The sequence below is a fragment of the Heloderma suspectum genome, chromosome 7 (assembly GCF_057233095.1).
Source record: "Heloderma suspectum isolate Gila_16-S chromosome 7, 16-S_ref, whole genome shotgun sequence".
Taxonomy (NCBI): Eukaryota; Metazoa; Chordata; class Lepidosauria; order Squamata; family Helodermatidae; genus Heloderma; species Heloderma suspectum.
In genome coordinates, this window is record NC_139464.1 from 125,141,773 (window position 1) to 125,166,393 (window position 24,621).

General features: G+C 47.9%; 1 protein-coding gene across 1 annotated transcript in view; it reads left to right on the top strand.

Moving 5' to 3' along the window:
- The window catches only part of NOBOX (NOBOX oogenesis homeobox), a 38,389-nt gene extending 15,865 nt beyond the window's left edge, over window positions 1–22,524 (top strand). Inside the window, exons 5-9 of the mRNA XM_084811393.1 lie at window positions 6,237–6,370; window positions 11,046–11,316; window positions 12,143–12,486; window positions 19,846–20,193; window positions 22,219–22,524. Coding sequence (XP_084667519.1) covers window positions 6,237–6,370; window positions 11,046–11,316; window positions 12,143–12,486; window positions 19,846–20,193; window positions 22,219–22,244 — 1,123 coding nt within the window. The 3' untranslated portion in view covers window positions 22,245–22,524. The remainder of the gene's footprint in view (window positions 1–6,236; window positions 6,371–11,045; window positions 11,317–12,142; window positions 12,487–19,845; window positions 20,194–22,218) is intronic.
- The last annotated feature ends 2,097 nt before the right edge of the window (window positions 22,525–24,621 follow it).

The window sequence follows — 24,621 nt, forward strand, 5'->3', positions numbered from 1 at the left end:
CTCGTCTTGAAGGCCTCCAGTGTGGGAGAGCCCACCACCTCCCCAGGTAATTGGTTCCATTGCCGTATTGCTCTGACACTCAGGAAGTTTTTCCTGATGTTCAGTCGGAATCTGGCTTCCTGTAACTTGAGCCCATTATTCCGTGTCCTGCACTCTGGGATGATCAAGAAGAGATCCTGGCCTTCTTCTCTGTGACAACCTTTCAAGTACTTGAAGAGTGCTATCATATCTCCCCTCAGTCTTCTCTTCTCAAGGCTAAACATGCCCAGTTCTTTCAGTCTCTCTTCATAGGGCTTTGTTTCCAGTCCCCTGATCATCTTTGTTGCCCTCCTTTGAACCCTCTCCAGCTTGTCTGCATCCTTCTTAAAGTGTGGTGCCCAGAACTGGACACAGTACTCCAGATGAGGCCTAACCAGTGCTGAGTAGAGGGGAACTAGTACTTCCCGGGATTTGGAAGCGATGCTTCTATGAATGCAGCCCAAAATAGCATTTGCCTTTTTTGCAGCCACATCACACTGTTGGCTCATATTCAGCTTGTGATCGACGACAATTCCAAGATCCTTCTCGCTCGTAGTGTGGTTGAGCCACGTATCCCCCATCTTGTAACTGTGCATTTGGTTTCTTTTTCCTAGGTGCAGAACTTGGCATTTGTCCCTATTAAATGCCATTCTGTTGTTTTCTGCCCAGCACTCCAGTCTATCCAGATCACTTTGAATTTTGTTTCTGTCTTCCAAAGTATTAGCTATCCCTCCCAATTTTGTGTCATCTGCAGATTTGATCAGCATTCCCTGCACCTCCTCCTCCAAGTCATTAATAAAAATGTTGAAGAGCACTGGGCCCAGGACTGAGCCCTGCGGTACCCCACTCGTTACCTCTCCCCAGCTTGAGAAGGTCCCATTGATAAGCACTCTTTGAGTCCGATTCTGTAGCCAACTGTGGATCCACCGGATCGTTGTTTCATCTAGCCCACTTCGAGCTAGTTTGCTCATCAGGATATCATGGGGCACTTTGTCGAAAGCTTTGCTGAAGTCGAGGTATATGATGTCTACAGCATTCCCACGGTCTACAAGGGAGGTGACTTGATCAAAAAATGAGATCAGATTTGTCTGGCAGGACTTGTTTTTGACAAATCCATGTTGGCTTCGAGTAATCACGGCATTGTTGTCAAGGTGCTTCCAGATGGATTGCTTTATGATCTGCTCCAGAATTTTCCCAGGGATTGATGTCAGACTGACTGGTCTGTAGTTCCCAGGTTCCTCCTTTTTACCCTTTTTGAAGATAGGGACAACGTTAGCCCTCCTCCAGTCATCTGGCACTTCCCCTGTCCTCCATGATTTCTCAAAGAGAATAGACAGCGGTTCTGAGAGTTCTTCTGCCAGTTCCTTTATGACTCTAGGATGCAGCTCATCTGGCCCTGGAGATTTGAACTCATTCAAAGTAATGAGGTGTTCCTTGACCATATGCCTGTCGATCTCAAGCTGCAATCCTGCCCCTTCAGCCTGTACTTCGCCTTTGCCAGGGGGGTCATAGACCCTCTTTTGGGAGAAGACTGAGCCAAAGTAGGAATTGAGCACCTCTGCCTTTTCTTTGTCCTCTGTTATCATTTTGCCATCCTTATTTAATAGCTGAACAACCATTTCTTTCCTCTGCCTTTTACTATGCACGTAGCTGAAGAAAGCCTTTTTGTTGTTTTTAGCATCCCTCGCTAACCTCACCTCGTTCTCCGCTTTAGCCTTCCTGACGCCATCCCTGCAATTCTGTGCTACCTGCCTGTACTCTTCCTTTGTTACTTGGCCTTCTTTCCACTTCCTATATGTGTCCTTTTTTGTTTTCAGGTCATCCCTAAACTTTTTGTGAAGCCACATTGGCTTCTTCTGTTGTCTTCCACCTTTTCTTCTTGTTGGAATTGTTTGTGATTGTGCATTGAGAATTTCCTTTTTTAAAAGTTCCCACCCATCTTGGACTCCTTTTCTCGCTAGCATTGCTTGCCATGGGACCTTACTGATCATTGTTCTGAGTTTATTAAAATCAGCTTTCCTAAAATCCAGGGTACGCGTTTGAGTACACTCGGCTTTTGCTTCCCTTAGAACCAAAAACTCAAGTACAACATGGTCGCTTTCCCCCAGAGTTCCTGTAACTGCTACTTTATCCACTAAGTCATCTCTGTTGGTTAGGATCAAGTCAAGGATAGCCGATCCTCTAGTTCCTTCCTCTACTTTCTGTAGGAGGAAGTTATCCGCCACACAAGTCAGGAATTTCCTGGAGGGGCCATGTTTTGCAGAATTTGTCTCCCAACAAATATCAGGGAAATTGAAGTCCCCCATTACTACTACATCATGCTTCCTTAAAACATTGGCTATTTGCTTTTCAAAAGTTTCATCCTTGTCTTCTCCTTGATTGGGTGGCCGGTAGTAGACTCCGACCACCAGGTTCCTTTTATTCTTTGCTCCATTTATTTCAACCCAGATGCTCTCGATGGGGCTACCAAGCTCCTCCTCCTGTATTTCTGTGCAGAGATATGTATTTTTCACATACAGTGCAACCCCGCCTCCCTTTCTGTTCCTCCTGTTCTTTTTGAACAAGTTATATCCTTCAACTGCTGTATTCCAGTCATGAGAGTCATCCCACCAAGTCTCAGTTATACCTATCAAGTCATAATTTCCCTCCTGTATTAAGAGTTCAAGTTCGTTCTGTTTGTTTCCCATACTCTGGGCATTAGTATATAGACATCGAAGACCATGTGCTTCATAGTCTGGCTTTCTTCCTACCTGTGTCTGAAGACTATTATTGGGCGCTATCAGCGCTGTTCTCTCCATTGCAGTGCATGCGCCTACGTCCATTGTTACCCCCAACATTACATCTCCCTTCCCCGTAGGATTCAGTTTAAAGCCCTCCTGATGAAGTTCTTCATGCTGTGGCCAAACACATTCTTCCCAGCCTTTGTGAGGTGCAACCCATCCCTAGCCAACAGCCCATCTTCCAGGAAGTATAGCCCATGGTCCCAGAATCCAAATCTCTCTCGTCGGCACCACCTTCGTAGCCAGTCATTCACCCGGAGTATTTTTCGTTCCCTTTCTATCCCTCTTCTAACTACTGGAAGGATGGATGATAAAACTATCGGGGCCCCAAAGTTCTTGAGTTTCCTTCCCAAAGCTTCAAAGTCTGACGTGATCTCTTCGTAGCTCCGCTTGGCGGTATCATTTGTTCCCACATGGATGAGAAGAAAGGGATACCTGTCAGTGGGCTTTATGAGTGCAGGCAACCTTTCAGTCACGTCTCTAATCTGTCCTCCCGGGAGACAACATACCTGGCGAGTCCACGGGTCTTCGCGACATACTTGGGTCTCGATCCCACGCAGCAAGGAGTCTCCCACTACTACCACTCTTCTCTTCTTCTTCTTGTAGGCCTGGGTTTCATCGCCTCTGTTTGACTGACCTTTAGCCTCTTGCTCACTCTCATGCAGGTTCCCCTGTGATTCTTCCTCTGCAGGCTGTCCTCCAGTCTCATCTGCAAGTACCTGGAATCGGTTCCACAGCTCCACCGCTTCCACTGGTGCAGAGTGTCGTCTAGTTCTTCTTCTCCTAACTGTCACCGTTTTCCAAGGAGTATCCTCTACTCCATTTTTCTTCACCTCAGCATTTCCCACTGCCTCATCTTGCTGTTGCTCTTCAAGCTTGTGGTCTGCCCTTTGCTGCTGTAGTTCCCCCATTCTGTCCAAGAACTCTTCGTGTTCTCTTATTCCCCGGAGGGTTGACAGTCGCCGCTCCAGTCCACTTACTTTTTCCTCCAGCAGCGTGATCAACTTGCACTTGTTGCAGGTGTAGGCCATGTTGTTCTCAGGCAAGAAAACAAACATTGCACACACCTTGCAGGTCACCACCACTGGAGAGTCTTGTCCTTCCATAGCCTCTTTTCCCTTTTTGTGTCTAGCTTTGTGATTGTTCTAGACTAGCCTGTGCCTGCTCCTCTGCTCAGTAGAGGTTAAAAGCAGAGTCCCACTGGTGTGGAAGTGTGTGTTACAAGACAAATAAATGAAAAAAAGTTAGTAAAAAAAATAAAATAAAATAAAATAAAAAAAATGTTAGGGGCCTCCCCCTTGACCTCCCCTGCCGAACTCCCCTGGCCAACTCCTGTTTGCTCCCCCTGTTCGCTCGCTCTCTGGGAGCTTGCCTGCTTCTGTAGTCCCTGGACCAGCTGGAGCAGCTTGCTCTGCTCTGCTCTGCTCAGCTGGGAGGCGGGAAACAGACTGAAGCTTCCCGCCCAGTCAGCTGCTGGGAGTACTCAGGCCACACCCCTCCAATTCAGTTGGAGCTCTCAGAAGCACCTGGTGAGCTCACAGCCACTCAGAAGGATGAAGGGCAGCCCCCTGGGCTTCCTGCAACCCACTTACCTCTTAGCCTCTGTCTCCTTTGTCTCCTTTGTCTCTTCAACCACTGCAACTCCCCTGGCCAACTCCTGTTTGCTCCCCCCGTTCGCTCGCTCTGTTCGCTCGCTCTCTGGGAGCTTGCCTGCTTCTGTAGTCCCTGGACCAGCTGGAGCAGCTTGCTCTGCTCTGCTCTGCTCAGCTGGGAGGCGGGAAACAGACTGAAGCTTCCCGCCCAGTCAGCTGCTGGGAGTACTCAGGCCACACCCCTCCAATTCAGTTGGAGCTCTCAGAAGCACCTGGTGAGCTCACAGCCACTCAGAAGGATGAAGGGCAGCCCCCTGGGCTTCCTGCAACCCACTTACCTCTTAGCCTCTGTCTCCTTTGTCTCCTTTGTCTCTTCAACCACTGCAACTCCCCTGGCCAACTCCTGTTTGCTCCCCCCGTTCGCTCGCTCTGTTCGCTCGCTCTCTGGGAGCTTGCCTGCTTCTGTAGTCCCTGGACCAGCTGGAGCAGCTTGCTCTGCTCTGCTCTGCTCAGCTGGGAGGCGGGAAACAGACTGAAGCTTCCCGCCCAGTCAGCTGCTGGGAGTACTCAGGCCACACCCCTCCAATTCAGTTGGAGCTCTCAGAAGCACCTGGTGAGCTCACAGCCACTCAGAAGGATGAAGGGCAGCCCCCTGGGCTTCCTGCAACCCACTTACCTCTTAGCCTCTGTCTCCTTTGTCTCCTTTGTCTCTTCAACCACTGCAACTCCCCTGGCCAACTCCTGTTTGCTCCCCCCGTTCGCTCGCTCTGTTCGCTCGCTCTCTGGGAGCTTGCCTGCTTCTGTAGTCCCTGGACCAGCTGGAGCAGCTTGCTCTGCTCTGCTCTGCTCAGCTGGGAGGCGGGAAACAGACTGAAGCTTCCCGCCCAGTCAGCTGCTGGGAGTACTCAGGCCACACCCCTCCAATTCAGTTGGAGCTCTCAGAAGCTCCTGGTGAGCTCACAGCCAGTCAGAAGGATAAAGGGCAGCGTCCTGGGCTTCCTGCAACCCACTTTGTGTTGCAACCTTTCCTCTGAGGGGAGTTGTTCCACCCCTTGATAATTTTAGTTGCTTTTTTCTGCACTTTTTCCAACTGTAAAATGTCCTTTTTTCGGTGTGGTGAACAGAACAGTATACAGAATTCCGAGTGTCATTGCACCATAGCCTTGTCTAAGAGTAGTATGATGATGGCAGTTGTCCCACGCTTCCCATGTGGGAGCCCCGAAATAGTGTGACTTCTGCCAGTTGTTACATTCGGGTTTAAATGAGGGCTGAACCAACATTCCCGAAACAGCTGGTTCTCCTGAATTTGGGGGATGGGGCATTTCAGCCCCCCAAGTGCCAAGTGGAGGGTGCTGTGCTGTGGGCCTTGGTGGAGGGGGCATCAGGAGTAGAGCTGCTGCCATGCTTCTGAGTGCCAGCGCCAGTCCTGAGGCAGCCATTGCTGAGCTCCTGCTGTTGCTGCTGATGGAGCCAGCAGCTTTTCAGCTGGTTTTTAAAAAGACAAAAAGGAAGGTGACCCTCTCCCTCCCCAAACTGCTTTGGGAGTCCAACATTATAGTCCCCCCAAATTACCAAAACAGCGTTGGCACTTCTGAATGGGGTAGCAGCCCTAGTTTAAACTATACGTACTTAATTACAGGACACGTGATGGGTCAGCTAGCCTACCTAAAAAGAGAAAGGGAATCTTTTTGAGTTAGAATAACTCAGATATCCCCTTCGTAAGGAGGGTGACAGGTACTGTTTCCTTCACTAGGCAAGGGAACTGAAAGTGAAACAGCAGGGAAGATTCTAATGCCGCCCTCAGTTCATTCCTTCTACTGAACATGATATTTAACTTTACTTTCAGTGCAACTCTGCTCCCTGTTCCCCAGCTGTCTGATACTGTGCACGATCAGCCTGCTGCACTCATGATGGGTACTGCGACTATCAGCTATTCTAGTATGCTCAGTGGACAGGCTGCTCCATTGGCTTCTACTTCAGGTGAGACCTATTCAGGCCTGCTTCTCTGTTGCTTTTGGTATGGCTGGCCATTAGGTCTAGACCGTCTCCTGAAGAGGTATGCAGGGCAGTGGGTAGGTCTCCACACTCTCACTAAGCACTACAGGTTTGATGCTTTTGTTTTTGCTGAGGCAATCTTTGGCTGCAAAGCCTTCAGTGTGCAATTCAACCATAAGTCCAGACTTCCCTTCCTTATATGCATAGGACACTGCTTTGTCTGGACCAGAGAATTTTCCTTACTTGTGAATGTTCCTCTTAACTTGTTCATCAGACAGTGGTCCAGCTCCTAGCAACTACGCCAGACCAGGGAGACCGATCTGGATTTATTGCTATTGTGTTAGACCATACTAAATAAGGACAATTGCTTAGGCAGTAGTGTCTGGCCTCAGGGAGGAAGTAAGAGGTGCCTTCTAACATCCCCTTGGGCTAGTCTTTCAGTTAAAAAAGATCCTGCCTTCTACGGGGTGGAGTGGAGAGCATCCAGTATCTGAAGAGCTCTGGCAAACCAGTAGAAGGAGAATTCACAGGTAAGGTTTCTCCATTTTCCAGGCATTAGTACCTCTGTAATAGTCCATTTGCAGCAAAATGACCTACTTAGGATGGTCCATACTGCTGTTCTTCTATACTCCTGGATAACCATCACAGAAGGAGAAAGGAATATCGGGCTTACTGTGAACACTGATTATCTTCAACAGATGGGGATTATCCTGATATACCTGAGTCCCTAGTAACTGCTTTTTTTCTCACAGTTGTTGGGACAGGATAGGACATGATTAGACCCTGGGCCCCAGATTTTCAGTTCAGAATATTTTGAGTACTTCAGAAGTTTTGAGTATTGGGGGAGACGCCTCTGTCTTCTCATTCTTGTTTCTTGGAATTTTTGAGATGTTGCCTTGCATTTGATGTTTATTATTATACCACATGTGACTTTTTTTACAGTCTTGTTACGTTCTTTGAGTACAGGACTTTCCTTGTTTTTCTGCTCTATTAGATCCTGAAATTTGGATTGGGCAGGGGGACACTATTCCACTGATAGCAACAATAAAGAAGGCTAATTAGCCAAAATGCCACAACATGTAGGAGGAATAACCTCCATGATAACCTCTGCTGAAGAGAATTACCATCCCCTTCTAAAGCGTTTGTTCTTCTGTCCTCCTTTTAAACGTATTCTGCCCTCGATAACTCTGCAAGCCTGCTCAAACCATCTGATTGTTGAGGGACAGTGGAAAATCCTTACATGCTGCAGTGTCCACCTCACAGCATGTGGGATTAATGGATATTAAAGATTCTTTTATCATGTCTTTCCCCTCACCTTTGTCACTCCTACACATGCCCAGCAACATGGTTGCTGCAGGCCAGGCCTGCACAGGTTCTCGTGCACCCAGCCACACATCCCACCCTGTTGTCACTCACCCAGGTACCAGCCGTATCTTGCAGCTTGTCAAGTGCTTAACAGTCCCCCTGTTCCTGCGAATGCCTCCTTGAACCCCGCTTTATTTATATATTTATTTATATGGGAAATAAAAGGTGCGATGTCAGTGACAGCCAGCAGACTGGGCTCTTGCAGCGGTGATGGCACGATACTTATCTCGTCGTCTGAACTCACTCTGGTTACTCCCTGCGATCTGCTTTGTAGTCCATCCTACTTATCAGCACCAAAGTGACTATCGCCTTCATAATTGGCATGACTAGCCATTTTGTTATTGAGCAGTCTCAATTATCCATCTGTAGATTTCATACCATATCCTCTTGCAATATACTAAATGCCGGGCCAGTCTGCACATGACGTTAAATGCATGTTTTAGTGTTGCACCTTCTAAAAACTGTAAATAGCTGCTGGGGTCCCAGTGAGGACTATGGTATGTGGAGATGGCTTTATTTACTCCCCCTGCTCCCCGGTCCTAATAGAAATCCCCCCAACCCCCAGCTGGTATTATCCCCAGAAAGGAAACTTCCATTTGTGGCAGTGGGAGCTTTCCTCATTTTGGCCTCCTGTCAGCTGCTATTTACGTTTTTAAAAGTATGTAAAAGTAAAAGGTAAAGGTGTCCCCAGCCAGTCGTGTCCAACTCCAGAGGGTGGCGCTCATCTCCATTTCTAAGTCGAAGAGCCAGCGCTGTCCGAAGACGCTTCCGCGGTCATGTGGCCGGCGTGACTGAACACCGAGGATGTCAGGGTGGACACTGAGCCCATAGCACCTCAGAGCAGTTCTGATTCTGAGGAGGAACAGCCGCCCGTGGGAGAGGAGCGTGCTCATCCCTCCCAGGCCCTGCAGCTGGCAGAGATTCCTCCTGCCGGCATTCCAGACATAGATAGCGCTCCTGGGAGTGAAGGAGCGCAGGAGGAGGACTGGCTGGATGCTCGACGCAGACGCAAAGAGCGACGAGCTATGGAGGGCGCGGAAAAGAGGCGTAGTGCCCATTTGGCGCGCAAGCAATGGTCGCGACCAGAGGACCCAAGGGAAAAGGGGAGGGACTCTCCCTAGCCCATAAGTTCAGGGTCTTCCCGTGATTCTCGTTCAAATGGGGACCAACTGTTTCCAACCCAGGGGCATAGGTTACTCTGCTGTTCATAGCTTAGTCGCTGGTGATAGTGTTACTAAGTTGTAAAAGGAATAAAGCCTTGAAAATAATCCTTTGTCTGTGTCTGGAGTTGGCTACTGGAGTAGACTGAAAGAGGCCGGCTAGGGCCCCCTGACAGCGGGACACGGAACACTGTTACCTGTCCCGCCGAAGCAGTACCTATTTGTCTACTTGCAATTTCTTGCTTTCGAACTGCTAGGTTGGCAGAAGCTGGGACTGAAGATGGGAGCTCACTCCATCACGTGGCATTCGGGTCTCGAACTGCTGTCCTGCTGACCTTCCGGTCTGCAGTTCAGCAGCTTAATCAGGCTTTTGGTAACCAGGGTGAAATTGGCTGGGATGGGGCCTTAGTTGTGCAAACTTTTATGTCAATGTTTCTTGTAGTATGTTTTATCTGTTTTTAATATGGTATTTAAATTTTTGTTAACTGCCTATTCAAGGTAAGTGTGCACTGGTGAGGAATGGGTAGGCTCGCTGGTGTTTCCCATTTTGAAAAGACTACATGAGTTCTCCTGTGACTGACTAAAACAGCAGGTGGGTGCTCATCCTTTGGAAGAAGACAAAGATGAAGAAAGTAAAACAAGACAGAACAAAAAAGAACAGAACAAAATCCAGCCTTTCCTTAATCTTTATTGCCTTTAGAATTTAACATTGTGGATGTCTCTAACATTTCTTCTTTGCACAGAGCTTAGTTATGTTTTTGTGCTTAATCTATATCACATGATATTTTATTTTAAAACAGTATTATTATTCACGTTTTAGGTGCAGGGAGTTAGATGTCACTTGGAATATCACAGGTGATATTCAGTATTCTGCCTCCCCAGTCCTTCCTCTCTCAAACTCCATCAACAACCAGCCCTGTGGAGTGTACACTCAGTGGCAAACATAAGCTTGATTTTGCATAATGTGTGAAGTGGTCCTCAAAGTTTTCCATATGAAGGACAACCATTCTGGGTTTCTTCTTCTTAAATTGAATCACAGTTCAAAAACCACCTTTCCTTCTATGGGAAATAAAAGGACTGCTTTTAGGACTGTATGGAGAGTGTGTAAGTCTTCTTCCATTCGCCTGCTTTAACCATTGGTCTTTTAAACTTTCAGTGTTAGCTGTTGTTCATTAAAAAAGGGGGGATATAAATATAATATAGTTTCTAAATATTGCACCATCTTCCACATAGTACTCATTGTCTTAACTGATATGCTAGCTGTGGGGAGGGTTGTTGTTGTTTTTTTCCAGTGACTATATATATGTTGGGAAAATGCAATATCCAAACAACAGAAACATTTCTTAAGAAAAGATAACTGGATCGTAACAGATGAATAACAACTGTGCATTTATTCTGTCCTCCTGCCCTCCCCCAAAATTCCAGGAATGCCCAACTGCTCACACTTCCCATTCTCTCCAGGATGAAGCGTGTGGATAGTATCAGAGAAACCTGTTCTGTGCTGGGATAGGTGTAACGTCACTTGTGTCAGATCTGATTACAGGAATACACAAGCCGTTCCGGGGAAATAGGAATCCTCCCTTCTCCCTGCTGGAGCAGACTGTGATGTAAAGCATGTTCCCTTTAACTTGTCTAATATGATCTCCTAGGTGCCAACAGTACATACTGGAAAAGTGGCTCTTGAACTGGGCTTCTTTTTAAGAACAAGCAAGCCAGAATGGTTGTCCTCAATATGACAAAGTTTGAGAGCCACATCACACATTATGAGGAGGCAAACCTAGGTTTGCTGCTAAGTGTACACACTACTTCTGATACAGATGCATGATACTAGCGTAACCTGCACAATACACATGCTTGCAAATACCTGTTTGCCACATTCACACAGTAAGGTTTTAGGTGTGGAATATCTTGAGTGCACACCTGGAAAATCTAATGTGAATTTGAGAACCACTGTCCTAGAGAGCAGGCAACAGCATTCTATGATAGCTGAGAGAGCTTCTTTCTTTTTCATACCACCAGTTTTTCTTGCAGTCTTTTACCCCTGGACCTTACGTTCTCTTTTGCCAGCTGCTGGGAGGCCTTGGCCTTGCGGTTTACCTTTCACCTGTGACACATGCTTTCTTTTTCCTTTACAGCCACCTCAGCTACTGGCAGGGCAACCCCATATGAATCTTTCCTGACGAAAGCCGTCTCCCAGGGCACATTTGGTTCCCTCAAGGAGGAACTCTTTCCTGCCATTCCAAGCCCTCCACCCATTCGTAGGGCCAGCCTCCCACTCAACATGGTGTTTAACCCAAACAATCACATTGTTCCATTGATGCTGGATACCCCCAGCAGTGAGTACAGCCCATCCAGCCAGGAAAGCAGCTCCAGTGAGGCCTTCACCTACAGCATCCAAAGTCAAAGGTAGGTGAGTAGCAGGCACGAGCAAGCCCAGTAGAAACAGGAGGTGAAGCCATTGAGAGTTTGTCCTCGTCAAGGAAGACATTGTTTTCCAGCCGAGACAAAAAGGTTGCCAGCTTACTTCCCATCTCCAGAAAATCCGCTATCTTAAATTGCACCTCAAATCTGTCATCTGCAGTAGCTTCCTCACGTATGTGCTGATTCAAATTAAATTCACAGCAGTTTTCTGCCCTGCCGGGCACGTGTGTCATGTTTGCATATGGCCTGAATGGTAGGTCCAAAGTATACCGTTGATATCCCACATGAAATCTGTGCAGTTTGGGCCTGTCCTCATAGGCCTTACGAAAACAGTAAGCCCCTATGTGGCCATGTAGTGGTCGGATGCACAAGAGGTGTGCTGGGTGGGTGGGGAGAAGCAATCTTGGTTTGCAGTTGAGTGTGTAATCTGTGTTTACCATAGCATTTGTCTGAATTGGCCCCTTGTGACATGGTAATTCTGCCTGTTTTTCATATGCCCAAATCAAACAAAGGCATGAATATGGGTGTTCTTGCTGGAGGCTTCTATCTTTAGAACTTTACTCCCCTTCAGCTTTGGCAAAGTTTAAACACAAGCTTTTTCTGGAATCAGTGTAAAACATTTGTATTTGGCCATGCATTCACTGGCTGGGTATGGGCGGGCTTATTTTAAGTACTATTTTAAGAATTTATACTTTTTGTTAATTTGTGTATATATATAGCATATTAAAAGTTACCTGTCTTCATCCATTGTAGAGAGAATTGGTTATAATTCTGAAACATAGCCTGCGAACTGTTTCTTCTTTTACCACAGTATCAGTTCACCTGTGCACTGCAGTTACCCTGAACAGCTGGAACCTACAGCCAACCTAGAGACCCCATATTATCACCCAGGTAGCCAGTCTGGGGCCTGCCAGTTCAGCCAGTACCCTCAGCACCAGGTGTCTCAGTTACATCACTTCCCAATCCATCTTACTGGCAATATGTTGCCCGGTGTCCGCCTCACACCAGCTACGCCCAGTAAATCTGGCACAGCTTTTTTCTCTCTACCTGGCAATGGTGGTCTTGTGACATATGGAACAGCAGAAGCTCCTCGGGGGTATCTACAGAATCACATAAGAGGACAGCTTCTAATACAACCGTCAGCTGGGAGCTCAGGTGAGTGTCCCCTAATGGAATTCTGTACAGTATTGGTGATTTCTTCGTAAGGGACAGATGCCATCAGTGGTCAGGAAAATAGAGAGGACAAAAGGCCCAACACATTCTTCAACATTACAGTCCTTCTGCAAAGAGATGCTTAAGCAAAGGTATGATTTCATGCCATCTTTTCTATCATCAAGAGGCAAAACTTTCTTATATCACATAATACATGAACTCATGATGTTACTTCCCTCCTTCAGGGCTGGGGGACCCATTTGGATGGGCTGCCCCAGGCGATTAATGGAATTCACTAGGTGATCCAGCTGAGGCCCCTGTCTCGCTGTGGCATGGCGAGATGCACTGGGCCATCTGTGCACCCTCACCAGCTCTGTAGAGTCTGCTCTGCTCCTTGGTATACTGGGGAGCTGTGGTCAACGCTACAGGCTGGACATCGGCTAGAGCACAAATGGTGCAAGACTTGAAGCGAAGATGACCACGCACGCGCTAGAGCACATGATTGTGCCAACGGTGGTGGTACGGGCAGCAAAGAAGGCTTATTGTGCTGCCTCCATTGCATCCTCGAGTAGCCATCCAGGAGAGCTCTTTCAGGGTTTGGGGGCTGTTAACACTCTCCAGTGAATGAAGCCTTGGACCACTGAAGGACCCACTGTAACCTTTTTTCATCACAGTTTGAGGAGAAACTCATTTGTCTCCATGGCAAACTTGATACTGTTGTTAACACAGCTCCAGTTAAGGTGTCTGATACCACCATCTGTCCAATTTTGCGCGATCAGTTTCAGTTGTTGTGGCTTGATGATGTGGACAAGGTGCTTGCAGCAATGTGACCGACCACGTGCCTTCTCCATCCTTGCCCTTCCAGGCTAATAAGAGCTAGTGGAGGGGGTATGACTGGGTGGGTCCAGGGAGTGGTAAATGCAACTCCATGTGAAGGGATCATTCCTACTGCCCTTAAGGGAGCAGTAGTGCAGCTTCCTGAACTCATGAAGAAACCCACTCTGCACTCAATAGCATTTGGCAGCTACCACCCAGTTGTAAATACCCATTTCTTGTGGGGAGAACCATGGTGAGATAACTGCGGGCACTCTTGGAGGATACTGATTATCAAGACCCATTTCAATCTCGGTTTTGGCCTGGTTACAGGACTGAATCAGCCTTTGCCGTCCTGATGGATGACCTTTATCAAGAGAGGCACAGGGGGAGTGTGGCCCTGTTAAATCTCTAATTCTCAAAGGAGACATCCATCATGGGCTATCTCCTCTCCCTGCCCAGGAACACATGACCAGGCGTCTCGCCTTCATCCTGACCTCTGTAGCTCCTCCCAACCAGTTTGCACCTTGCCTTTGCCCGGGGCAGAGTTTGTGCTTTGCTGTCTTTCACAACTCTCTTTTTAGGCCTCATTACTCATTTATCTCTCTTTCTTGTCTTACCCTCTGGAATTCCTGAGTCTTTTCTCTCCTTTGAACAGTTTTTCCCCCTCCTCTCTTTTTCAGAAAAAGAAAAGGCTTTCCTTTTCTGTTTCTCCTGACTCTTCTGGATTTTCACCACAAGATGGCACCAACGAACAAGAAGAGTCTAAATCTGAAAAGGAAAAAGATCAGTGGGTAACTCACATCAGAGTCATCCAGAATCAATCTGCCACTCGCCAGGCCCCAGCCACCCTTCTTGCAGAGTAGACAGGTTGTTGGCCACCCTTCTTGCAGAGTACAAGAAGTCTTTCAGTGAGCCAGCTGCGGGCAGGCCTGGCCACTGCCCACGCTCTGCCACCATTTCAACAACACACCCTTGTGCAATGCACTAATGGGAGACCAATAGGAGTGGTTCTTCACCAGAACTGGAAGACATGGGATTGCATCTCCTCTCCATGGTTCCTCCATTATCTGACACCAATGCGGACATTGACCTTGAGGACTTTGCTGGGGCACATAGGCATTTGGGGGGCCCTTACCCCCCTGTTTCCCACCAAGAGCCACTCTTGGCATCCCCAGTCTGCCGTTCCTGCTCTTATTCATCCATGTATGCAGCGGGCCTAGGCAGAGGAATTGGAACAGACCTGCAGACCCTTCCTGATGCCCAGACATCATCGCTAAGACAAACAGGTAGGCAATTGAACCCCCACCGGACATCAGGATCCCTCCCTATATAGCAGACTATTAGGCTGGAACAGGTTCACCTTTCCAGACCACAGAAGGGGGCATAAAAAAAAAACACAGGGAAAGAGCTTCTTTTTCCCGCTCTTAATCCTCCCCCACTGCAACCCAAGAAAAAGCAAAAAGGGATGATAGCTTCCAAATATTCAAAACGTCTAAGAAAGCCAGACTACCCACAGCTGTACATTCCTCTGCAGATTCATCTTCAGGCTCATGCCTTTCTACTAAGAGGAAACACCATAAGAAAATGGATGATTTACCTGATCCGTTATCTGACTATGCCTTTCCTATTTTGGTATAGGAGGCTGTATGGGAAGAGAATGAATGGTCTGACCCTGGTCTAGTTGAGGAACTGTCCAATGTAAGATTGTTTAATAATGAGTGTTTTCTGTCTAATCTCTCCAGAGCTATAGCTTCCCTGGGTATTCATTCTTCTACTCAGGAATCAGTCAAGCCCCCTTCCAGAATCAAAGCCAGCTACCTGTGAGGTGTCTTAGCCTTCATCCTTTGAAAAGCTCTTTAAGGTGGAATGGAATGCCCCTCCATGGTAGGGAGACCTCTCACCTACCACAAAGGTATTATTAAATACCACAAAAGGTTGTGGAAGAACTTTGGCCCCCCTTTGTTGATGCGCCTGTAGCAGCCTCTTAAGGAGAGTTATGCTCTCTTGAAAGACTGGTGAGAAATGTATTGAGGCAGCATTAAAGGAGGCTCATAGGGCCACTGCCTTGGCTCTTAGAACTTCCTCTAGAGCATCCTTTTTCTCTTGAGCTACTCTTCTGTGGGCAGAGGATATCATGAATAATCCGATTCAGTCCCAGAATCTGGCAGAACTACCCCTGCCCGAGCCCCGCTCGCCGAGCCCCTGCCCCTGCTCGCCCCTTGCATGCTCTCAGCTTACACTCACCCCGGCGGTCTTGTCGAGCTTCATGGTCGCCATTTTTTGAGAACTAAAATGCCAATTGCAAAAATATGCATATTCGCATATGCGTGGAAATGCGCATCTTTCTGAATGTGCATCTTTGTGCATGTGCGAAAATGCGCATTTTGCAAAATGTGCATTTTGCGCATACGCAAATATGTGCATTCGCAAAAATGCAAATTTTTGCACGTACGCAAATATGTGCATTTTGCGATTGCCATTTTATTTTTCAAAAAATGGTGACTGCGAAGCTTGATGAGGCCACTGGGGTGGGTGCAGGCTGCTCAGCGAGTGCTGGAGGGGCTTGAGCTTGGTCCAGGGACTGGCAAGCAGTGGCAGGGGCTGGGTGGGTGCCCGGAGAACCCAGACGGGGGTGGGCTTGCACATCACCATCTACATTATACAAGACATACTTATTTATGGCCAATGCTACACAGGAGTCCATTGATTTATGTGGCACATTCCACTGCGGCAACCACAGCGACAAGGCGATTGCTGTGGTTAAAGTACTGGAATGTGGATGCTTATTTCCAAGGGATACTTGGCCACTGTTCAGTTTGTAGGACCCCACCGTTTTGCGGGGGGAGCACTCAAGGACAACTTGGGGGAAACAACGAATAAAAAAGAAGGCAGTGGCTTTGTCTTCCAATAACGATGACAGGACATTTCCCAATAAAGCCCATTCTTCCTTTCATCCCTTCAGGTTGCCATTTAACTCTTCCTTTCAACCATGTAACTGTAGGTTCTCAAAGCCCACCTGGTCCTGAACTAGGTTCCAAGCCAGGCCACGGTCCTCTTCCTCAAGCAGAACTCCTCCCCCAGCACTGCACGCCAGCAGTTCTGACTCTCTTCCTGCACGTGTGGAGGAGGACTTCCACACTTCCTCCACCTGTGGGAGCAGATGGCGCTGGACACTTGGACTCCCAGTAATACTCAACAGGGATATTTTCTAGTTTCACTCCACTCTAGAAACTGGTTTCTTCCTTACCTCCCAGGGGGTATCTTCACGTTGCCACTGCCACATTTCATCGGAGAGTCTTCCATTTCTCCCGTCTGGGGCTCCATTGTCAATACAGGGCAAGAGTTCTGAGAACTCAGGCTGGTGCTTGTGGCTCATCGCAGACTCAAGGCCGACAATATTTAACCTTACCTGGACAGCCTCCTCCTGAGGTCCCATCACTGGTCAAGGGTTGTTCAGAGCTGCAGACCACACGGTCTTGCCTCCAGGAACATGGGTTCTTAATAAATCCCAGAAACAGACATCTCTGGCCATCCCAAATATTAATTCACCTGGGAGACATTTTAGACACATCCAAGGGAATAATATCCTTAGCTCCAGACAGTATCTCAAAGCTCGTCAAGTGACCAGGGCCTCGCTTCAGTTACACTCAGTAGATCTTACATCTCTAGCGCAAGCACTGGGACTTAGGATTTCTTATCTAGGAATCCTGCCCTGGGCCAGACTACATTCCAGGCCCCTTCAATGGCTGCTCCTACCTTTTCAAGCTGAGATCGCTTCAGAGTCACACTACTCCATTCAGTCTAAATTTTCCCTTCACTGGTGGAGAGCACCACAGAACCTCTCGGGAGCCTCCTTGCATCATTGTGAAGATGGGCACCGGCCTAGGAGGATGGGGGACTCATTGTCAGGGCCATCGCATCCAGGGTCTCTGGCCCCTAGCGGTAAAACTGGCTGCAATAAAGCACTTTGCTCAAAACGTAAGCTGTGCCCACTTCTTAGAACAGACTGCACTATGGCCGTGGCGCACATGAATCATCAAGGAGGAACAACACTGAGTCCTCTTCCCCCTCCTCGGGGCAGGGCGCGACATTCTGTCCGTCATAGCACAGCATATTCGGGACCCTCAGTACAGCAGCTGACCACCTGAGCCGTCTGTGCCTCAGCCCTGTGGGTGGAGTCTGTATCTAGCAGTATTTCAGGACCGGTGCCAGGGCTTCAGCCCATTTCAGGTGGATCTTCTCACCCCAACCCCCAGCTACCATGCTTCTTTTCCAGACATCTAACCATGACAGTGTGGGTCATAGCTGCGCTCCCTGGCCCAGCTGCAGACTCTGCATTTTCCCCAATCCTGTTCCTGGCCAGAGTACTCAGAAAAATCAAGGTGGAATGAGCAACTGTAGTTCTCATAGCACCCTTCTGACTCAGGAGGCTGTGGTTCTCTCCAGTCTTCCAGGAGACCATCAACCAACTGGATATATGAGACAGCTTGGACGACTTCTCTTCATTGGTGCAGAAGGAAGCATCAAAACCACAAAACGTCAGGAATTAAAGAGCAGCTTTTCCTCTTCCAGACAGGTTTAGATGGGATTAAAAGCTAGCATGCTCCATAGACAAGCTATGGCTCTTTCCTCAGCCCTCTCCAAACTAGGTGACTGGCCACTCAGTCCCCATCCTCATCTCCAGCGCTTTGTCAGGGAGTAGCACTGATATGCTCTCCAGTTATATATTTCCCAACATGGAACCTGCATATGGTACTCTCAGTGCTTATGAAGTTTCAATTCAAGCCTCTGAGGACTGTCTGGCTAATTTCTTCTCTCTTAAGGTACTGTTTCTGGTCACTATAACAGCCAGGAGGATTTCTCAGCTAGCTGTGCTCTCCATGAGAGACCACCTCTGCTCATTCAGTAAGGACTCTGACACACTTCATCTGGACCCTTCCTACATTTAACACACTTTTTCACAGATCGCAGGAATTCATTCTTCCCTCCTTCTGTCCCAACCCCTCCCACCCGTCTGAGAGGGTTTGACACACCCTGGATGTTAGAGGGTCAATCAAAATTTACCTTAAGAGAACCGAAGAGCCCAGAAGTTCTGATTCTTTGTCCATCTTTTCCACTCTTCTGCACTAGGGAACAGGGCCTCATGCTAGGTGGCTCCAGGCCCGCATCTTCGCAGCATATGAGATTAAAAAACTAAGCCTGCACGTGGAACAGCACATTCCACCAGGGCTGCTGCTATGTCACTGGCCTTTCCCGCTAATGCTCTGTTGGCCGAAATTTGCAGGGCAGCAACTTGGTCTTCACAGCAGACGTCATTAGGCACTAAGGGCAAACTAGACAGATACGCTTCCGCTGAAGCAGCCTTTGGAGTTTTACAGCAGGTTCTTCCTCACACTCCGGTTCGGCCAGCCTGTGGGAGTGATGGCTCTTGCGCATCCCATGATGGATGTCTCCTTCGCACTGGATGGGAATGGAAAGTTGGGCGCTCACCGTGATGTTCCATTCCGGTTCGGTGCATGGGAGAGATCCATGCCGTTCCCTGTAGCAGGCTGGGCATTATAGCCACTGACATCCGATACATCCCACAGTGGTGTGCTGGCTTTTAAGGCACGGGGTATATTATCCTTTCCTTCTAGTTTTTTCTACTATCTTAGTTTGACACCACTGGCTCATCAAATGGCTTCTCTGTATTAAAAGTTTGGCTACAAAAGAACTGGCTGGGAGGAGCCACGGAGGCCAGGGCCAGCAGACAGCCTGGTCACGTCTTCCTTGTTTGTCCTGGGTGTTGGGAGGAGATAATCTATGATGGATGTCTGATTTTAAATATTTTCATTCTGTATTTTGATTTTTCCCTTTCTTTTATTGTTCACTGCTTGGGAATCTCGTATATAGATAGAGCGGTATATAGATTCAGTAAGTAAATAAAATAATACACCATAACCATGGCTTGGGACCAGGGTGTGGCCTGTCTTCATATGTACCCACCCGTCTATGAAGAACATCAATGGAGAGCTTCCTGCTGGTGCCCCCGCCATCTGAGGTAAGGCAGGTGGGTTCCAGAGAAAGGGCCTTCTCAGTGGTGGAGCCCCAGTTGTGGAACTGTCCTCAGTTGTTGTCAAAGATATTTGCTTGGCACTTTCTTTATTGTGCTTTCTGTGCCAGGCAAAGGCCTTTTTTATTTTCTCAAGCTTTTATATACCATTTTAGTCCTGATGACTATTGTATGCTACTTTAGGATTTTATGGCTTTACCTTATTTTTCAGTATTTACATTTTAATTTTTTTTTTTTTTTGCAAACTCCCTGGGGAATATGATTGAAGGGGGATAGAAAAAATGTATAATAAATAAATAATGTGGCTGCCTTGGCTTTTTCAGGTATGGGACCTTTTTTGGCCCATGCTCCGTCTTATTCAGAGATATACCATGCAACATAATCAGCTGTTCCTGGTAAAACTCTTCGCTTCCGTCACTCTGATTTTCATGTAAAGTGATCATTTGCTGTTGTCTCCTCCCCCTCCCCCTCCTTTGCTCCTGGTTCTCACTTAGGCTACGTCCCTGCGTTTCAGGCTGTGCCCTGGAGTGAACTTTATATACCAGGCGTTCCATTTGCCAATCAGCTTTGCTCAGAGACGTCATTTTCCAGCTCAGGGGGAGGACGTCACTCTGCCGAGCAGGGACAATACGCGCAGAACCAGAGCGTGCCGCCTAGTTCTTGTCTGCCTCAGGGGCCCAAAGCAGCAGCGCCAGGGTCTGCTGTGTTCCTCTCTGCCAGGCAGATGGCACCAGTGGATCCAGACCCAAACTCTGACCACCAGTCTCAAGCAGAACACCAGGCCCCACTTGAGGAGACATCGGATGCAGACGATCTCCTGAAAGATGAAGGAAATGGTGGTGGTGAGTGATTGGTCATGGCCCAAAGTGGTGCAGCGGGGGCCTCCCAGAAAGCGACTCAGATACTCCTGCTGTTGCTGCTGGCTTTGGCGTGGCTTTCCCCGCTGGCTGTCGGGTTCTGTGTGAAAGGCTTAGTTGGATGGAACCTCCATCATTCCGGAATTCCTTCGGTGAGGTTCCTGAAATCCATGCTGACGGGCTTGCTGAATATGGGCACTTGACGCATGTAATCCACACGGGGCTGTGCTGGCACCTCCCCACTCCCCCACCCCCAGATCTGTGTGAGTTGCGGTTAGTTGTGAGCAGCATAGAAACGGTGGTACTAAGTGAGCCGCAATCGCTCCAAACTGCCCCCCCATGAGCTGGCATTTCCTGTGTGAAGCCCTCGTCTCCCCCACCCACCGCCCTCCAGTTTGACACTACTGTTGTTGGGGAAACAGAATTGTCAAGGTGCAGCACTTACTGGGTTCAGTTTCCTTTGGTATGAGATCTCTGGAGGCTTACTGGCATTTTGTGATGCTTCCGATTATTTATAAATGTACAGTTTGTGCACAGCTGTAGGTACAGCCTTAAACAACCCAGTGGACCCTCAAGATCCCATATGAGTCCTTCAGGGAGACAGCCAGCACCACGAGTTTCTTGCAGAGAGCAGTTCACCTCCCTGTGTCTCTTTCTCAGTCTCCATCTGAATTTAAAGGCATCCCCCTTTCCAGAACAAACTTTCCTCAGTCCCTAGTCATTGACTTGGTTCACACGTAACGGCAAGCCACTGTGAGTGAATTTTCCTGTGGGGCTTGCCATTTTACATTTTAAACATTCAAGCCATGGCAGAGCACATCACGCCTGGTCATTACAAGGTGTGGGTAGAGTGGGTTGTTAGGCCTGGGTTGTTAGGGTGGTTAACAAGCCACCCAGAACCCATGGCCTGTTTTAGGGTTGTGGATGGCTTGTTTATGACCCCAGCAACTCACCCTGACTGGGTTCACACATAACAACAAGCTGCAGTGTGCCCCTGCTGTGGCTAATTTTTAAAAATGGCGGCTGGCACCACAACAAGAAGCCCTGCTGGGAAATTCACCCCTGGTGGCTTCTGTGCAGACTAGCTCATTGTGGCCAATTTGCCTGCACGATCTGTAACAAAGGAGATACTTCCCAGAGCCAATAAGGTCATCTCCAGCAGTCCTACTGGTTTCACCAGTGTAGCAGATCTCATTGGGTTGGATGGGACCCTAGAGGTCATCCAGCCCAACTCACAATCTATAACAATATGTTGCTCCATATAGAGACTTGAGATTAGTCCTGTGCCACTGAATTCAGGGCTTATTGCAAAGTGAATGGTGAAGCAGGCCAGTCCTTGAGAATTGCAGCAGGAGCCATTTGCTTTGGCTTAGGACCATCCACATCCCTCTCAACCTCCTGCGTTGGTTTTTCTTCATCTGCTTTGGAAAATGTCAAGAGGGTTTACGAAAGTAAATGTAGCGGTCATGGCCAACTGAGAGTGTCAATATAAGGGTTAGTGACGATAGAAAAGAACTGCATAAGTTATAAGCCTTAAAAGACAGCCCTTTTGGTTTCGGCCTTTGACACTCTTTTTGTTTGTCACGTAGGAGAGGCATGGCACCATTTTCTCTGTTGTGGGAGTTAACTCCCACACAGCCATCTAGCAATGCTGATCACACTGTACTATGCTGGTTCTCCCACCAACAAGCTTCCCATGACCCCGCTGGTGGGCCTCAGTCGGGTTTGGAATCACTGTTCTGGATGACCAATTCCCACTCAGGATGGCTCCCTTACCATGCTGGCCTGTGGGTAATAGCTAAGCAGAATAATGAGCGGGAGGTGGGGGTTCTGTACTGATAAATATCTGTATATGTCTCAGAGAGGACACTGAGAGCAACTAGCGTCACTTTGGAAATAACAGACGCAGCTCCGTTATGGCCCCAAGAGTTTTATTGTGTGGGTTTTAGTCCCCATCCCAGACAACACCTTCACCAGATCATCCTGGCTTTCTTATCTTTATCCTTTCAGATTTTTCTGAACAGAGGAAGAACTGACTCCACTTCCTCAGAGAAAAAAGGGAGGGGGGAGAAAAGAAGATGACATTATTGTTGCTAACCTTCTCTTGGAGATAAACAGAAAAGGGGATAGATGCTTTGAAGTTAAGCACCTGAATATATGAAGAAAGTAACATTACATACCAGAGGACTAGCTCTGTCATCGTTATTGTTATCATTATTATCATTACTATTATTGATTTTATTATTATTGCCTGCTGAGGAAAGAAGCAGTGAAACATCAGTCAATAAACCAAATCTAGTCCTTTGTTTTGCATCTACTTTATTGTTCTTAATACAGCCACATTTCTCTTAGACTCTGATAGGTAACTAAGATTCTCAAGGTTGTTGTGACTCCATGTATGGTTTGAAAATTCAACTAAAGATGTCCCTTCTCATGTCAGGACTGCATGCTGTATTTCTGCGTTTGTAGCTCTGAGTACAGAGAGCTGTTCATCCAGCATGCTCTCATTCAGATCTGCATAGACACGGTGTCCAGACAGTTTCCAGGGTCATGGCAGGAATACGCAACCTGTTGAAAGTGTGATGCTCACATTTCTCTCTCTCTTTCTCATGCATGCAAGGATGTACTCTCTCCCCTCAGTCTATGGTGACCAAATAAAAAGTAGGGCAAGATCCTGTAATTTTTAATAGTTTTGTAAATGAAGAAATTTCAGCAAGAAAGGCTAAAATGCCTTTCTTCTCCTCAGCCATTCAAGGGACAGGTGCCCTCTCCTCCTTTGTGGCTGGAAGACCTATCTCGGGCTGGATAAAAGACTGGATAAAAATAATATGGAAAATAAAAAGGTAACATGCAATCCAGCATCTTTGTTTATATTGCTCCTGCAAAGGTGCTTTTTTTTTTAAAAAACCCTCTGCTTGGAAACAAGGAGACTCCTTGTTTTCAACACACTACTGACTATTGTTCAAGTATTTATTCCAATAATAAGAAATGTGAAGCTAAGGATAATTTTAGCAAGATCATACAGTGGAGTCCATGGCTGAGCTGTGATTGGAATCCCAGTCACATATATCTAAATTTAGGGTGCAGTCCTGCAGCCACTAGGCAGCGGCTCAATGGCCATAGGATTGTTCGATTTGGGGGACCCGACCTTGGAGCCCATGCTGCAAGGTCAGTTCATGGAGAACCACCTCCCTGCCCTCTCCCCCATCACCTTGTAGGCGGCACACATCTTCTCTGGGCTCCATGCTCAGAAGAGCAGCGGAGAGCGGGGCAAAAGGGGCATTCCAGGGGCAGGGAGGGTCAGAGAGTGCCGAAGTGCTGGTACGGCACTTCCTTTGCATTGTCCGGCCTGCCTCCACCCTGCTTCGAGGTCCTGCAGATGAAATCGGCCATCTAGCCATGAATGCAGGGTGGCCGGAGCATGGAGGAGAAGATCCCCTCCATGCTCTGCCCACCCTGCACTGGATAGGCAGTCGCCTCCAAGTTCAGAGGGAGCTACCTATCCTGATAGGATTGCTCCCTTAATCACAAAACCCTATTATTCAGGTAATCATTAAACTATGAACTTGAGCACGCTCCGGGAGAGAGCAGAGGACAGGAAGGCCTGGCGTGCTATGGTCCATGGGGTCACGAAGAGCCGGACATGTCTGAACGACTGAACAACAACAACAACAATCATTAAACTGAAACTTAAGTTGACAATGGCGACCTAAAGACATGGGGGAAAGGTGGGATTGGGTAGAAACTACTGAGCAAGGTATTCAGTATATACTGAGAATACGGACATGAATTATCAGTGTTGAGAATAAAGAAACAATGGAGGTGCAAGGTTAAATGCCTTTAACACAACCTTCGCTTTGAGGGCTGCGTGCGGTGATGGCTTGGGGAATGTGTGTACAGACACATCTCGCCCCCGTCCCAGCAATCCTGCTCAGGACCGCAGAGTTGGAGACTCAGGCTGCTTTGGGGTCACCGGGGGAGGGAGGAGGCTGAAGCCTCCCCCTGCCCCAGCAACCCCAGTTGGGTTTGCTGCTTCCCCACCACCATTTGTGCTGGGAAAGCCATAATCCTGGCTGCTTCAGGGTCATTGAGGGAAAGAACAAAGACTCCGCCGCCGCACCAGCAAACCCAGGGGGGAAAGTAGGTGGGGCTCCCCCACACTCCCGTGGTTTGCACATGAGCAGCCAGGGGCTGCGAGTTTTGCGCCTCTGCTTTAACAGTAGTTCGATAGGCAGATGCGAGTAGGTGAGCACGTTCATCTCCATGTTATGAAAAGCGTCACCAGCTGGTTTTTGCATTTTACATTTCTGTTAAAAGCATACGAGGAAGCCAGGTCATTTCTTTTTCCTGATCATTTGGTCAAACGTTGCCTGGGCTTCATCACTGACGGTTGTAGCTGAAGTGATTGAATAA